The sequence below is a fragment of the Dendropsophus ebraccatus genome, chromosome 1 (genome assembly GCF_027789765.1).
Source record: "Dendropsophus ebraccatus isolate aDenEbr1 chromosome 1, aDenEbr1.pat, whole genome shotgun sequence".
Lineage (NCBI taxonomy): Eukaryota > Metazoa > Chordata > Amphibia > Anura > Hylidae > Dendropsophus > Dendropsophus ebraccatus.
In genome coordinates, this window is record NC_091454.1 from 230,706,575 (window position 1) to 230,725,078 (window position 18,504).

The window sequence follows — 18,504 nt, forward strand, 5'->3', positions numbered from 1 at the left end:
CCCTGCAGGGGGGGGCACACATCATTATATACCATATATACCTGACTATAGGATAATGACCCCCGAACCTGTGGGGGCACACATCACTATATACCGTATATACCTGACTATAGGATAATGACCCCCAACCCTGCAGGGGGGGCACACATCACTATATACCGTATATACCTCGCTATAGGATAATGACCCTTGACCCTGCGGAGGGGGGGGGCACACATCACTATATACCGTATATACCTGGCTGTAGGGTAATGACCCCTGACCCGGGGGGGGGGGGGACATGTCACTATGTATCATATATACCTGGCTGTAGAATAATGACCCCTGACCTTGCGGGGGGGGGGCACATATCCCTATATACCGTATATACCTGACGATAGGATAATGACCCCCGAACCTGTGGGGGCACACATCACTATATACCGTATATACCTGACTATAGGATAATGACCCCCAACCCTGCAGGGGGGGCACACATCATTATATACCGTATATACCTGACTAGAAGATAATGACCTCTGACCCTGCGGGGGGGGGGGCACACATCATTATATAGCGTATATACCTGACTATAGGATAATGACCCCTGACCCTGTGGGGGGGCACACATCACTATATACTGTATATACTTGACTATAGGATAATGACCCCCAACCCTGCAGGGGGGGGCACACATCACTATATACTGTATATACTTGACTATAGGATAATGACCCCCAACCCTGCAGGGGGGCACACATCACTATATACCGTATATACCTGACTATAAGATAATGACCTCTTACCCTGCGGGGGGGGGGGGGGGGGCACACATCATTATATAGCGTATATACCTGACTATAGGATAATGACCCCTGACCCTGTGGGGGGGGGCACACATCACTATATACTGTATATACCTGACTATAGGATAATGACCCCTGACCCTGCGGTGGTGGTGTGGGGCACACATCACTATATACCGTATATACCTCGCTATAGGATAATGACCCTCGACCCTGTGGGGGGGGGGGGCACACATCATTATATACCGTATATACCTGGCTTTAGGGTAATGACCCCTGACCCTGTAAGGGGGGCACATATTACTATATACCTGGCTGTAGGATAATGACCTCTGACCCTGCGGGGGGCACACATCACTATATACCGTATATACCTCGCTATAGGATAATGACCCTTGACCCTGCGGGGGGGGGCACACATCACTATATACCGTATATACCTGGCTGTAGGGTAATGACCCCTGACCCGGGGGGACGGGGGACGACATGTCACTATGTACCATATATACCTGACTATAGGATAATGACCCCTGACCCTGTGTGTGTGTGTGTGGGGGGGGGGACATGTCACTATGTACCCTATATACCTGTCTGTAGGATAGTGACCCCTGACCTTGAGGGGGAGGCACATATCACTATATACCGTATATACCTGGCTGTAGGGTAATGACCCCTGACCCGGGGGGGGGGACATGTCACTATGTACCCTATATACCTGGCTGTAGGATAGTGACCCCTGACCTTGAGGGGGAGGCACATATCACTATATACCGTATATACCTGGCTGTAGGGTAATGACCCCTGACCCGGGGGGGGGGGGGGCACATGTCACTATATATCGTATATACCTGACTATAGGATAATGACCCCTGACCCTGTGTGTGTGTGTGTGGGGGGGGGGACATGTCACTATGTACCCTATATACCTGGCTGTAGGATAGTGACCCCTGACCTTGCGGGGGGGGGGGGCACATATCACTATATACCGTATATACCTGGCTGTAGGGTAATGACCCCTGACCCTGTGGGGGGGACGGGACATGTCACTATATACCGTATATACCTGGCTGTAGGGTAATGACCCCTGACCTTGCGGGGGGGGGCACATATCACTATGTACCCTATATACCTGGCTGTAGGGTAATGACCCCTGACCTTGCGGGGGGGCACATATCACTATATACCGTATATACCTGGCTGTAGGGTAATGACCCCTGACCCTGTGGGGGGGACGGGACATGTCACTATGTACCCTATATACCTGGCTGTAGGGTAATGACCCCTGACCTTGCGGGGGGGGGGCACATATCACTATGTACCCTATATACCTGGCTGTAGGGTAATGACCCCTGACCTTGCGGGGGGGCACATATCACTATATACCGTATATACCTGGCTGTAGGGTAATGACCCCTGACCTTGCGGGGGGGCACATATCACTATGTACCCTATATACCTGGCTGTAGGGTAATGACCCCTGACCTTGCGGGGGGGGGGGGGGGCACATATGACTATATACCGTATATACCTGGCTGTAGGGAGAGCCCAGGGATCTCTGGTTACGGGGCGTAGTGATACCTGAGACGGGAGGTAACACAACTCCATGTAGTCTCTGGTGTGAAACTTCCCAGTAAGCCGACTCCAGGGCTGGGGCAGAGCTGGCGGATTACTTAAAGGGACAGTAACACCCCTCCCCCATCCTTATCTGCAGAACAAATTGTTTGGTGAGGGAGCTGTGATTTGTCATGTGCCATAAATCTGTTTACAGAGGAGTCTCCTCCATCACATAATGGCCTCCAGATTGTGCGGATGACACTTGTGGGCTGAGTGGCGCCATCCCTGGATGCTGGCTGTACTGCACTGCTGCCCCCGCACTGGCCGCCTCCTCCCGTAGATGCCACAACTCGTTCTTGGTTTATCCTCCTGCAGAGACTGGTTACTGCGAGGGTGTGCGATCCGGGCGTCACCGACTGATCAGCATTCCCAGGACACCCGGCGGATGGGCGACAGGCCACAGCCTATAGATAGAGATATATATATTGCAGAAATGGCCCACAGCCTATAGATATATATATATATATAGTGCAGAAATGGCCGACAGCGCACTGGTCTTCAAAAGCAAAACGTGTTTATTTACTCATAGTGAAGCAGCACAGCAAAGTGTAAAGACCGCTGTGCTGTGGGCCATTTCTGCAATATCCAAGTAGAAGTCGCCGTCTCAACTTACCTGCTGGCACCCACCTTATACTTTGTGCAAGTCGTGCTGCTCCAAGATATAAACGATATAGATGGATATATATATATACTGTGTGATAGAGGGACACCCCCCACCCCCCTCACTGACAGGTGTGTGTGTGTGTGTGTATATATATATATATATATATATATATATATATTACATACACTGCTGTATACCTACACAGAATGGATATATACACACTCATACAGGAGGATAATAAGTATATAATACACTGCTGTATACCTACACAGAATGGAGATATATATATACACACACACACACACTCATACAGGAGGGGGATAATAAGTATATAATACACTGCTGTATACCTACACAGAATGGAGAGATATACTTCTGCACTTCCCTCCCTCCCTCTGACATAGTGACATATTGGGTCCCCCCCCCCAGGATCCGGCACTTCCTCTGTGTCTCCTGACACCTTAGTGACTGCTGTCAGATCTCACTGCTCCGGCTTCCTCTGTGCCATAAAGCGTCTCACCCGACTGGTTACAATAACATCCAGTCTACTGCTCGGGGCCGAGAACATCCCTGCCTCCTGTCTGTAGAACTACAAGTCCCAGCGTAGTGAAGTTCTCACAATGCTGTATAATAGACGGCCGGGATGTATACAGGTATAATGGACGGCCAGGATGTATAATGTATATAGGTATAATGGACGGCCGGGGTGTATACAGGTATAATGGACGGCCGGGGATGTATAATGTATATAGGTATAATGGACGGCCAGGATGTATAATGGACGGCCGGGATGTATAATGTATATAGGTATAATGGACGCCCAGGATGTATAATGGACGGCCGGGATGTATAATGTATATAGGTATAATGGACGCCCAGGATGTATAATGGACGGCCGGGATGTATAATGTATATAGGTATAATAGACGTCCGGGAGGTATTATATATATAGGTATAATGGACACCCAGGATGTATAATGGATGGCCGGGATGTATAATATATATAAGTATAATGGACGGCCGGGAGGTATAATGTATATAGGTATAATGGACGGCCGGGATGTATATAGGTTTAATGGACGGCCGGGGAGGTATAATGTATATAGGTATAATGGACGCCCGGGAGGTATAATGTATATAGGTATAATGGACGCCTGGGATGTATAATGGACGGCCGGGATGTATAATGTATATAGGTTTAATGGACGGCCGGGGAGGTATAATGTATATAGGTATAATGGACGCCCAGGATGTATAATCGACGGCCGGGATGTATAATGTATATAGGTATAATAGACGTCCGGGAGGTATTATATATATATAGGTATAATGGACGGCCGGGAGGTATAATGTATATAGGTATAATGGACGGCCGGGATGTATATAGGTATAATGGACGGCCGGGATGTATATAGGTATAATGGACGGCCGGGATGTATAATGAATATAGGTATAATGGACGGCCGGGATGTATATAGGTATAATGGACGGCCGGGATGTATATAGGTATAATGGACGGCCAGGATGTATACAGGTATAATGGACGGCCGGGATGTATAATGTATATAGGTATAATGGATGGCCGGGATGTATATAGGTATAATGGACAGCTGGGATGTATAATGTATATAGGTATAATGGACGGCCGGGATGTATAATGTATATAGGTATAATGGACGGATGGGGATGTATAATGTATATAGGTATAATGGACGGCCGGGGATGTATAATGTATATAGGTATAATGGACGCCTGGGATGTATAATGTATATAGGTATAATGGACGGATGGGGATGTATATAGGTATAATGGACGGCCGGGGATGTATAATGTATATAGGTATAATGGACGGCCGGGGATGTATAATGTATATAGGTATAATGGACGCCTGGGATGTATAATGTATATAGGTATAATGGACGGATGGGGATGTATATAGGTATAATGGACGGCCGGGGATGTATAATGTATATAGGTATAATGGACGCCTGGGATGTATAATGGATGGCCGGGATGTATAATGTATATAGGTATAATGGACGGCTGGGATGTATAATGTATATAGGTATAATGGACGGCCGGGATGTATAATGTATATAGGTATAGTGGACAGCTGGGATGTATAATGTATATAGGTATAATGGACAGCTGGGATGTATAATGTATATAGGTATAATGGACGGCGGGGATGTATAATGTATATAGGTATAATGGACGGCCGGGGATGTATAATGTATATAGGTATAATGGACGCCTGGGATGTATAATGGACGGCCGGGATGTATAATGTATATAGGTTTAATGGACGGCCGGGGAGGTATAATGTATATAGGTATAATGGACGGCCGGGATGTATAATGTATATAGGTATAATGGACGGATGGGGCTGTATAATGTATATAGGTATAATGGACAGCCGGGGATGTATAATGTATATAGGTATAATGGACGGCCGGGGATGTATAATGTATATAGGTATAATGGACGCCCGGGAGGTATAATGTATATAGGTATAATGGACGGCCGGGGATGTATAATGTATATAGGTATAATGGACAGCCGGGGATGTATAATGTATATAGGTATAATGGACGGCCGGGGATGTATAATGTATATAGGTATAATGGACAGCCGGGGATGTATATAGGTATAATGGACGGCCGGGGATGTATATAGGTATAATGGACGCCCGGGATGTATATAGGTATAATGGACGGCCGGGATATATATAGGTATAATGGACGGCCAGGATGTATAATGTATATAGGTATAATGGACGCCCGGGAGGTATAATGTATATAGGTATAATGGACGCCTGGGATGTATAATGGACGGCCGGGATGTATAATGTATATAGGTTTAATGGACGGCCGGGGAGGTATAATGTATATAGGTATAATGGACGGCCGGGATGTATATAGGTTTAATGGACGGCCGGGGAGGTATAATGTATATAGGTATAATGGACGCCCAGGATGTATAATCGACGGCCGGGATGTATAATGTATATAGGTATAATAGACGTCCGGGAGGTATTATATATATATAGGTATAATGGACGGCCGGGAGGTATAATGTATATAGGTATAATGGACGGCCGGGATGTATATAGGTAGAATGGACGGCCGGGATGTATATAGGTATAATGGACGGCCGGGATGTATAATGTATATAGGTATAATGGACGGCCGGGATGTATATAGGTATAATGGACGGCCGGGATGTATATAGGTATAATGGACGGCCAGGATGTATACAGGTATAATGGACGGCCGGGATGTATAATGTATATAGGTATAATGGACCGCTGGGATGTATAATGTATATAGGTATAATGGACGGCCGGGATGTATAATGTATATAAGTATAATGGACGGCTGGGATGTATAATGTATATAGGTATAATGGACGGATGGGGATGTATATAGGTATAATGGACGGCCGGGGATGTATAATGTATATAGGTATAATGGACGCCTGGGATGTATAATGGATGGCCGGGATGTATAATATATATAGGTATAATGGACGCCCGGGAGGTATAATGTATATAGGTATAATGGACGGCTGGGATGTATATAGGTATAATGGACGGCCGCGATGTATAATGTATATAGGTATAATGGACGGCCGGGAAGTATAATGTATATAGGTATAATGGACGGCCGGGGAGGTATAATGTATATAGGTATAATGGACGGCCGGGGAGGTATATTGGTATAATGGACAGCTGGGATGTATAATGTATATAGGTATAATGGACGGCCGGGATGTATAATGTATATAGGTATAATGGACGGCCGGGATGTATAATGTATATAGGTATAATGGACCGCTGGGATGTATAATGTATATAGGTATAATGGACGGCCGGGAGGTATAATGTATATAGGTATAATGGACGGCCGGGGAGGTATATTGGTATAATGGACAGCTGGGATGTATAATGTATATAGGTATAATGGACGGCCGGGGATGTATATAGGTATAATGGACGCCCGGGATGTATATAGGTATAATGGACGGCCGGGATATATATAGGTATAATGGACGGCCAGGATGTATAATGTATATAGGTATAATGGACGCCCGGGAGGTATAATGTATATAGGTATAATGGACGCCTGGGATGTATAATGGACGGCCGGGATGTATAATGTATATAGGTTTAATGGACGGCCGGGATGTATAATGTATATAGGTATAATGGACAGCTGGGAGGTATAATGTATATAGGTATAATGGACGGCCGGGAAGGTATAATGTATATAGGTATAATGGACGGCCGGGATGTATAATGTATATAGGTATAATGGACGGATGGGGATGTATAATGTATATAGGTATAATGGACGGCCGGGATGTATAATGTATATAGGTATAATGGACAGCCGGGAAGGTATAATGTATATAGGTATAATGGACGGCCAGGATGTATAATGTATATAGGTATAATGGACGGCCGGGGAGGTATTATGTATATAGGTATAATGGACGGCCGGGGAGGTATTATGTATATAGGTATAATGGACGGCCGGGAAGGTATAATGTATATTTGTATAATGGACGGCCGGGGAGGTATAATGTATATAGGTATAATGGACGGCCGGGATGTGTAAGGTATATAGGTATAATGGACGGCCGGGATGTGTAATGTATATAGGTATAATGGACGCCCAGGATGTATAATGTATATAGGTATAATGGACGCCCAGGATGTATAATGTATATAGGTTTAATGGACGGCCGGGATGTATAATGTATATAGGTATAATGGACGGCCGGGATGTATATAGGTATAATGGACGTCCGGGATGTATAATGTATATAGGTAAAATAGACGTCCGGGATGTATAATGTATATAGGTATAATGGACGCCCAGGATGTATAATGGACGCCCAGGATGTATAATGTATATAGGTATAATGGACAGCCGGGGAGGTATAATGTATATAGGTATAATGGACGCCCGGGAGGTATAATGTATTTAGGTATAATGGACGGCGGGGATGTATAATGTATATAGGTATAATGGACGGCCGGGGAGGTATAATGTATATAGGTATAATGGACGGCCGGGATGTATAATGTATATAGGTATAATGGACGGCCGGGATGTATAATGTATATAGGTATAATGGACAGCTGGGATGTATAATGGACGGCCGGGATGTATAATGTATATAGGTATAATGGACGGCCGGGATGTATAATGTATATAGGTATAATGGATGGCCGGGATGTATATAGGTATAATGGACGGCCAGGATGTATAATGTATATAGGTATAATGGACGCCCGGGAGGTATAATGTATATAGGTATAATGGACAGCTGGGATGTATATAGGTATAATGGACGGCCAGGATGTATAATGTATATAGGTATAATGGACGGCCGGGATGTATAATGTATATAGGTATAATGGACGCCTGGGATGTATAATGTATATAGGTATAATGGACGGCCAGGATGTATAATGTATATAGGTATAATGGACGGCCGGGATGTATAATGTATATAGGTATAATGGACACCCAGGATGTATAATGGACGGCCGGGATGTATAATGTATATAGGTATAATAGACGTCCGGGAGGTATAATGTATATAGGTATAATGGACGGCCGGGATGTATAATGTATATAGGTATAATGGACGGCCGGGGAGGTATAATGTATATAGGTATAATGGACGGCCGGGGAGGTATTATGTATATAGGTATAATGGACGGCCGGGGAGGTATTATGTATATAGGTATAATGGACGGCCGGGATGTATAATGTATATAGGTTTAATGGACGGATGGGGATGTATATAGGTATAATGGATATATGGAGATAATATATGGCTGTAAAAACGTGCGGTCAGATGGCGGAGCACATTATACAGGTATGTGGCCCGGTGTTATACAGAGGCCTGGCCTGCAGCCCTGCAGGGTATGTCTGTTCCATGTGACTCCTCTGTGTGAGAATGGAGCCCTGGGGGGCCGGAGGGTTATTACCTGGAGACGTCTCATTTTTCCTGTCTTGTTTACTGTACAAAAAAATGTGTCTGAGTTCCCTGGCGTCTTCCCATATCTGCCCCTCGTACCCCGCGCCCAGACGTTCCTGTCATCAACTGGTGCCTGCCCACCCCCCCCAGGCCCATCACTCATCGCCCCATCATACACAGAGGTGTCTGGGCCTAGATGGGGGGGCACACAGTCATCCATAAGGTGTATTCTGCACTGTAGATTATAAGGCGATTATGTGGCGGTGTGTCACAGGTGGCACAGATCCCGACCTGCTTCCACTTCCTGTGCAGAGAAAGTTTCGTGTCTGCCCTCGCACTCTCGCAGCTCGGCAGCCATGTCCCCCCGGGGCAGCGCTCTCACCGTCTGCCAAGGCTGTAATTACCCGTCCTCCTCCCTGCCGATTCCCCGGGCACCTGGAAACGTGGACACGCCTAACCTGCTCCATCCCCTGTACAGTGTGTGTGTGTATATTATATACATATTTATATATACTGAACAGCCAGAAGAATAAAACCATATCAGTAGCATATATATATATATATATATATATATATATATATATATATATATATATATATATATAAAATGCGTAGCTGGGGAGGAGCTCGGGCCATGGAGAGGAGTATGGGGAGGAGCACAGAGAGAGTAGAGGAGTATGGGCAGAAGCACAGGGAGAGGAGTATGGGCAGAAGCACAGGGAGAGGAGTATGGGCAGAAGCACAGGGAGAGGAGTATGGGCAGAAGCACAGGGAGAGGAGTATGGGCAGAAGCACAGGGAGAGGAGTATGGGGAGGAACACAGGGAGAGGAGTATGGGGAGGAGCACAGGGAGAGTAGAGGAGTATGGGGAGAAGCACCGGGAAAGGAGAGGAGTATGGGGAGAAGCACCGGGAAAGGAGAGGAGTATGGGGAGAAGCACCGGGAAAGGAGAGGAGTATGGGGAGAAGCACAGGGAAAGGAGAGGAGTATGGGGAGAAGCACAGGGAAAGGAGAGGAGTATGGGGAGAAGCACAGGGAAAGGAGAGGAGTATGGGGAGAAGCACAGGGAAAGGAGAGGAGTATGGGGAGAAGCACAGGGAAAGGAGAGGAGTATGGGGAGAAGCACAGGGAAAGGAGAGGAGTATGGGAAGAAGCACAGGGAAAGGAGAGGAGTATGGGGAGAAGCACAGGGAAAGGAGAGGCGTATGGGGAGGAGCACAGGGCGAGGCGTATGGGGAGGAGCACAGGGCGAGGCGTATGGGGAGGAGCACAGGGAGAGGAGTATGGGGAGGAGCACAGGGGGAGGAGCACAGGGGGAGGAGCACAGGGGGAGGAGCACAGGGGGAGGAGCACAGGGGGAGGAGTATGGGGAGGAGCACAGGGGGAGGAGTATGGGGAGGAGCACAGGGGGAGGAGTATGGGGAGGAGCACAGGGAGAGGAGTATGGGGAGGAGCACAGGGAAAGGAGAGGAGTATGGGGAGGAGCACAGGGAAAGGAGAGGAGTATGGGGAGGAGCACAGGGAAAGGAGAAGAGTATGGGGAGGAGCACAGGGAAAGGAGAGGAGTATGGGGAGGAGCACAGGGAAAGGAGAGGAGTATGGGGAGGAGCACAGGGAAAGGAGAGGAGTATGGGGAGGAGCACAGGGAAAGGAGAGGAGAATGGAGAGGAGCACAGGGAAAGGAGAGGAGTATGGGGAGGAGCACAGGGAAAGGAGAGGAGTATGGGGAGGAGCACAGGGAAAGGAGAGGAGAATGGGGAGGAGCACAGGGAAAGGAGAGGAGTATGGGGAGAAGCACAGGGGGAGGCGTATGGGGAGGAGCACAGGGGGAGGCGTATGGGGAGGAGCACAGGGGGAGGCGTATGGGGAGGAGCACAGGGGGAGGCGTATGGGGAGGAGCACAGGGGGAGGAGTATGGGGAGGAGCACAGGGAGAGGAGTATGGGGAGGAGCACAGGGAGAGGAGTATGGGGAGGAGCACAGGGGGAGGCGTATGGGGAGGAGCACAGGGGGAGGAGTATGGGGAGGAGCACAGGGAGAGGAGTATGGGGAGGAGCACAGGGAGAGGAGTATGGGGAGGAGCACAGGGAGAGGAGTATGGGGAGGAGCACAGGGAGAGGAGTATGGGGAGGAGCACAGGGAGAGGAGTATGGGGAGGAGCACAGGGAGAGGAGTATGGGGAGGAGCACAGGGGGAGGAGTATGGGGAGGAGCACAGGGAGAGGAGTATGGGGAGGAGCACAGGGGGAGGAGTATGGGGAGGAGCACAGGGAGAGGAGTATGGGGAGGAGCACAGGGGGAGGAGTATGGGGAGGAGCACAGGGGGAGGAGTATGGGGAGGAGCACAGGTAGTGAATGAGGGGTCTGCAAGATAGTGTAATGCAGGTGATGTGGTACCGCTGTGGCACTTGTCATTCGGCCTGAGTAGTAGACTAGCACTCACACAAGCCCCAACAAATATTGGAGGAATAGTCTGCAGTTAACCCCTTCCACTCTTGTCTCTAGGTTAGGTGCGATTTGCAATTAAGCTCCATTCACTTCAAATGAACTGAGTTACAAAACTTGCACCCAACCTTAAGACAAGAGCGGTGCTGTCTCTGGAAGAAAGTGGCCATGTTTTTATAGCGCTGGAGAACCCCTTTAAGGTACAGTTTACAGTCCTTGATGGCTAGGCGAGGTAGAAAAGGCTTTAGCAGTTGGGAGCAGGGTGACTACATGAGGGGCACCATGCACAAAGTATTGGACTCTAGTGTTGAGGATTTCTCCCGCTTTGTGGGGCTGCCATCTTTTAGAGAGAAACCAGTACATGACACCCGCGGAGCGTATGCAGGAGTCCTGGCACCAGGTAGGAGCCATCCTTGGCATTAGCTGGAAACAGGACCTGACGGAATAGGGGGCTATTGGCAGGAAATGCAGCTTTTCAAACCCCTGACTGGACTTGTAGTAGGACCTGTAGTGTATATACCATGTGCGGGGGATTATTGGTGAAGATATAAAACCAACGTCCGTATACAGAGGACCTCAGCACTACCAAAACCGCAGCACAATCTGTAGTGTATGCAGTGTGGACAGTGACTACTGATGGTGCTCAACAGCCAAGTGCTCAATACACACTCCAACAGCAAGAAATAAGTGTGGCACTCACCAAATCCGAGAAAATAGAAACGAGTGAACATGCCTGATAAGTACGTAATAAGTGCACAGCGAGTGCCTGGTGAGTACGTGAGTGAGTGCCTGGTGAGTACATGGGTGAGTGCCTGGTGAGTACATGGGTGAGTGCCTGGTGAGTACATGGGTGAGTGCCTGGTGAGTACGTGAGTGAGTGCCTGGTGAGTACATGGGTGAGTGCCTGGTGAGTAAGTGCCCAGCTGGTGCCTGGTGAGTACATGGGTGAGTGCCTGGTGAGTACGTGAGTGAGTGCCTAGTGAGTACATGGGTGAGTGCCTGGTGAGTACGTGAGTAAGTGCACTGCGAGTGCCTGGTGAGTGCGTGAGGAAGAGCACAGCGAGTGCCTGGTGAGTATATGGGTGAGTGCACAGCAAGTGCCTGGTGAGTATATGGGTGAGTGCACAGCGAGTGCCTGGTGAGTACGTGAGTGAGTGCACAGCAAGTGCCTGGTGAGTACGTGAGTGAGTGCACAGCAAGTGCCTGGTGAGTACGTGAGTGAGTGCACAGCAAGTGCCTGGTGAGTACGTGAGTGAGTGCACAGCAAGTGCCTGGTGAGTACGTGAGTGAGTGCACAGCGAGTGCCTGGTGAGTACGTGAGCGAGTGCCTGGTGAGTACATGAGTGAGTGCACAGCTAGTGCATGGTGAGTACGTGAGCGAGTGCCTGGTGAGTATGTGAGCGAGTGCACAGTGAATGCCCGGTGAGTATGTGAGTGAGTGCACAGCGAGTGCCTGGTGAGTACATGAGTGAGTGCACAGCAATGCCTGGTGAGTACATGAGTGAGTGCACAGCGAGTGCCTGGTGAGTACATGAGTGAGTGCACAGCGAGTGCCTGGTGAGTATGTGAGTGAGTGCCTGGTGAGTACATGAGTGAGTGCACAGCGAGTGCCTTGTGAGTACATGAGTGAGTGCACAGCAATGCCTGGTGAGTACATGAGTGAGTGCACAGCGAGTGCCTGGTGAGTACATGAGTGAGTGCACAGCAATGCCTGGTGAGTATATGAGTGAGTGCACAGCGAGTGCCTGGTGAGTATGTGAGTGAGTGCACAGCGAGTGCCTGGTGAGTACATGAGTGAGTGCACAGCAATGCCTGGTGAGTACATGAGTGAGTGCACAGCGAGTGCCTGGTGAGTACATGAGTGAGTGCACAGCAATGCCTGGTGAGTACATGAGTGAGTGCACAGCGAGTGCCTGGTGAGTACATGAGTGAGTGCACAGCAATGCCTGGTGAGTACATGAGTGAGTGCACAGCGAGTGCCTGGTGAGTATGTGAGTGAGTGCACAGCGAGTGCCTGGTGAGTACATGAGTGAGTGCACAGCAATGCCTGGTGAGTACATGAGTGAGTGCACAGCGAGTGCCTGGTGAGTACATGAGTGAGTGCACAGCAATGCCTGGTGAGTACATGAGTGAGTGCACAGCGAGTGCCTGGTGAGTATGTGAGTGAGTGCACAGCGAGTGCCTGGTGAGTACATGAGTGAGTGCACAGCAATGCCTGGTGAGTACATGAGTGAGTGCACAGCGAGTGCCTGGTGAGTACATGAGTGAGTGCACAGCAATGCCTGGTGAGTACATGAGTGAGTGCACAGCGAGTGCCTGGTGAGTACATGAGTGAGTGCACAGCAATGCCTGGTGAGTACATGAGTGAGTGCACAGCAATGCCTGGTGAGTACATGAGTGAGTGCACAGCAATGCCTGGTGAGTACATGAGTGAGTGCACAGCGAGTGCCTGGTGAGTACATGAGTGAGTGCACAGCAATGCCTGGTGAGTACATGAGTGAGTGCACAGCGAGTGCCTGGTGAGTATGTACATGAGTGAGTGCACAGCAATGCCTGGTGAGTACATGAGTGAGTGCACAGCGAGTGCCTGGTGAGTACATGAGTGAGTGCACAGCAATGCCTGGTGAGTACATGAGTGAGTGCACAGCGAGTGCCTGGTGAGTACATGAGTGAGTGCACAGCAATGCCTGGTGAGTACATGAGTGAGTGCACAGCGAGTGCCTGGTGAGTACATGAGTGAGTGCACAGCAATGCCTGGTGAGTACATGAGTGAGTGCACAGCGAGTGCCTGGTGAGTACATGAGTGAGTGCACAGCGAGTGCCTGGTGAGTATGTACATGAGTGCCACCTTTATTTCTTCTACTCTTGCATTATTCTTATCCTGTGCAGACACAGACGGACAAACCATAAATGTCCCTGATCGGTGATAATTTGTAGACTGTCCAGTCTGTCCTGTCTAGTTTGTTTTCACCAGGTTTTGGCATATTGATAATGAGAGGCGCCCGTTCTCATGCGGCACGGTGATGTCTGGCTCTTGTGCTCCACTATTTGGCACATTCAGAATGAAAGAGTGAGTGTGTGAGTGATTTACTGGTATATGGGAGGGCCTCTATGGCGGACCCCGGTGTATAGGTATATAGCAGGTCTCCCCTGTATAAGGGGTATACGGGTTGGCCCCTCTGTGTAATACCTTGCTGGTTGTGTTATTGCCACTTTAAAAAAAGGTGATGCTGGTCCTGAGCATTATGTGGTGTCATCTATATACACTGTAATATGAGCTGTATACCTGCCCCCTGCCCTGGAGGACTATTAACCCCCTCCTCTCTGGACTGCTCTCTGCCCTGGAAGCCTATTAACCCCCTCCTCTCCAGGCTATTAACCCCCTCCTCTCCAGGCTATTAACCCCCTCCTCTCTGGACTGCTCTCTGCCCTGGAAGCCTAATAATCCCCTCCTATCCAGTGTATTAACCCCCTCCTTTCCAGGCTATTAACCCCCTCCTCTCCAGCTGCTGGAGTCACATGTGAGAATCACCTTGAGTGTTTATGAATCAGGAGATATCACCATGTAGTCACCGCTGTGCCCGGTGCCCTTGTCACTGTCCCCCCCTTCTGCGAGACACGTCGGCGTTCACGAGTCAATATTTACCCGTCCGGCCGTATCTCAGCTTTCCATTACTTATCACTGTATATACCAAGCAGCTGGCACACTCTGCTACACCGCACATGTACCTGCCACGCACTGCCCCTCTGCTACATCGCACATGTACCTGCCACGCACTGCCCCTCTGCTACACCGCACATGTATCTGCCACGCGCTGCCCCTCTGCTACACCGCACATGTACCTGCCACGCGCTGCCCCTCTGCTACACCGCACATGTACCTGCCACGCGCTGCCCCTCTGCTACACCGCACATGTACCTGCCACGCACTGCCCCTCTGCTACACCGCACATGTATCTGCCACGCGCTGCCCCTCTGCTACACCGCACATGTATCTGCCACGCGCTGCCCCTCTGCTACACCGCACATGTACCTGCCACGCACTGCCCCTCTGCTACACCGCACATGTATCTGCCACGCGCTGCCCCTCTGCTACACCGCACATGTATCTGCCACGCGCTGCCCCTCTGCTACACCGCACATGTACCTGCCACGCACTGCCCCTCTGGTACACCGCACATGTATCTGCCACGCGCTGCCCCTCTGCTACACCGCACATGTATCTGCCACGCGCTGCCCCTCTGCTACGCTGCACATGTACCTGCCACGCGCTGCCCCTCTGCTACACCGCACATGTACCTGCCACACACTGCCCCTCTGCTACACCGCACATGTACCTGCCACGCGCTGCCCCTCTGCTACACCGCACATGTACCTGCCACGCACTGCCCCACCGCTACATCGCACATGTACCTGCCACGCACTGCCCCACCGCTACATCGCACATGTACCTGCCACGCACTGCCCCTCTGCTACACCGCACATGTACCTGCCACGCACTGCCCCTCTGCTACACCGCACATGTATCTGCCACGCGCTGCCCCTCTGCTACACCGCACATGTATCTGCCACGCGCTGCCCCTCTGCTACACCGCACATGTACCTGCCACGCGCTGCCCCTCTGCTACACCGCACATGTACCTGCCACGCACTGCCCCACCGCTACACCGCTCATTTTATCTTTGGTTGTACAGTGCTATGGATTATGTGTGTGATATAGGGTGATGTGAGGCATTGTTTGCCTGTCATGATGTTTTTTGGGGGGGTAACCTGTCATGATATTTATTATAGCTCAACACTGGGAACTGAGGGAACAGATGGGGGGCAGCAGGTTGAGGGTCTCTATACTGACGTCTTCTGTCTCCTCACAGTCATCCTCATGCACACGAAGGTGGAGACCTCTGACCTTCGCTGGACCACCTACCCCCGAGTTGACGGTCAGGTAATGTCTGTTGTTAGGGGCCGTCTATACCGCCACATTCTATGTATGTTTCACACGTGGCCTTTGCCCTTCACCCCTTTCCCTCCTTTGCCCCCTCCTCTGCTGTCTGCCTCACTTTGTCCTTCTTCTTCCATGCTAGTCCCTTTGGCCCTTCCTCCTCTCCCCTCCCTTCTCGTCCCCTTGCCCCTCCCCTTTTGTCCCTTTGGCCCCTCCTCCTCTTTCATCCCCTTGGCCCCTCCTCCCACCTCGGCTCTTGTCCCCTTGGCCTCTCCTTCCTCCACTCTCATCCCTTTTGGCCCTTCCTTCCCCTCCGCTCTTGTCTCTTTTGGTCCCTCCTTCTTCCTCCACTCTCGTCCCTTTTGGCCCCTTCTTCCTCCCCTCCGCTCTCGTTCCTTTTGGCCCTTTCTTCCCCTCCGCTCTCGTCCCCTCTACTCCTCCTTCCTCCACCGCTCTTGTCCCCTTGGCCCTTTCTTCCTCCTCTGCTCTCGTCCCCTTTTGGCCCCTCCTTCCTCCTCCGCTCTTGGGCCTTCCTTCCCCTCCGCTCTTGTCCCTTTTGGCCCCTCCTCTGTCCTCGTCCCTTTTGGCCCCTTCTTCCTCCGCTCTCGTCCCTTTTGGCCCCTCCTCTGTCCTCGTCCCTTTTGGCCCCTTCTTCCTCCGCTCTGGTCCCTTTTGGCCCCTCCTCTGCCCTCGTCCCTTTTGGCCCCTTCTTCCTCCGCTCTCGTCCCTTTTGGCCCCTCCTCTGCCCTCGTCCCTTTTGGCCCCTTCTTCCTCCGCTCTCGTCCCTTTTGGCCCCTCCTCCGCTCTCGTCCCTTTTGGCCCCTCCTCCGCTCTCGTCCCTTTTGGCCCCTCCTCCGCTCTCGTCCCTTTTGGCCCCTCCTCCGCTCTCGTCCCTTTTGGCCCCTCCTCCGCTCTCGTCCCTTTTGGCCCCTCCTCCCTCTTTTGTTCTCTCGTCCCTTTTGGCTCTTCCCCTCCGCTCTCGTCCTTTTGGTCCCTCCTTCTTCCTCCACTCTTGTCCCTTTTGGCCCTTCCTTTGCCTCTGCTCTCGTCCCCTTCTTCCTCCTCCGCTCTCGTCCATTTGGCTCCTCCTTCCTCCTCCGCTTTCGTCCCTGTTGGCCCTTCCTCCCTCTCCACTCTCGTCCCTTCTGGCCCCTCCTCTGCCCTTGTCCCTTTTGGCCCTTTCCTTCCCCTCCGCTCTCGTCCCTTTTGGCCCCTTCTTCCTCCTCCACTCTTGTCCCTTTTGGCCCCTCCTTCCTCCTCCGCTCTTGTCCCCTATTTCCTCGTCCGTTCTCGTCCCCCTTTCCTCCACCGCTCTCGTCCCCTTTGCCCCTCCTTCCTCCTCCGCTCTTGGCCCTTTCTTCCTTCTCCGCTCTCGTCCCCTTGTCCCCTTCTTCCTCCTCTGCTCTTGGGCCTTTTTTCCCCCTGCCCTCGTCCCTTTTGGCCCTTCCTTCCCCTTCGCTCTCGTCTCTTTTGGTCCCTCATTCTTCCTCCACTCTCGTCCCTTTTGGCCCCTTCTTCCTCCTCCGCTCTTGTGCCTTTTGGCCCCTCCTCCGCTCTCGTCCCTTTTGGCCCCTCCTACCCCCTCCGCTCTAGTACTTTTTGGCCCCTTCTTCCTCCCCTCTGCTCTGGTCCCTTTTGGCCCTTCCTTCCCCTCCGCTCTCGTCCCCTTGGCCCCTCCTTCCTCCACCGCTCTTGGCCCCTTCTTCCTCCTCCGCTCTTGTCCCCTTGGCCCCTCCTTCGCTCTCGTCCTCTTGGCCCCTCCTTCCTCCTCTGCTCTTGGGCCTTCCTTCCCCTCCTCTGCCCTCGTCCCTTTTGTCCCCTTCTTCCTCCTCCGCTCTCGTCCCTTTTGGCCCCTCCTCCGCTCTCGTCCCTTTTGGCCCCTCCTCCGCTCTCGTCCCTTTTGGCCCCTCCTCCGCTCTCGTCCCTTTTGGCCCCTCCTCCGCTCTCGTCCCTTTTGGATCCTCCTACCTCCTCCGTTCTCTCGTCCCTTTTGTCCCTTCCCCTCCGCTCTCGTCCTTTTGGTCCCTCCTTCTTCCTCCACTCTCGTCCCTTTTGGCCCCTTCTTCCTCCACCGCTCTTGTCCCTTTTGGCCCCTCCTCCGCTCTCGTCCCTTTTGGCCCCTACT

The 18,504-nt window shown here is 51.0% G+C and overlaps 1 protein-coding gene across 4 annotated transcripts in view; it reads left to right on the forward strand.

The window, feature by feature from the left end:
- The window catches only part of EPHB4 (EPH receptor B4), a 91,934-nt gene that overhangs the window by 60,549 nt on the left and 12,881 nt on the right, over positions 1-18,504 (forward strand). For 3 of the 4 annotated variants that reach the window (XM_069950149.1, XM_069950122.1, XM_069950131.1), the window contains one exon: positions 16,312-16,382. In XM_069950149.1, coding sequence (XP_069806250.1) covers positions 16,320-16,382 — 63 coding nt within the window. In that variant the 5' untranslated portion in view covers positions 16,312-16,319. The remainder of the gene's footprint in view (positions 1-16,311; positions 16,383-18,504) is intronic. The other variant, XM_069950138.1, reaches the window with a different exon arrangement.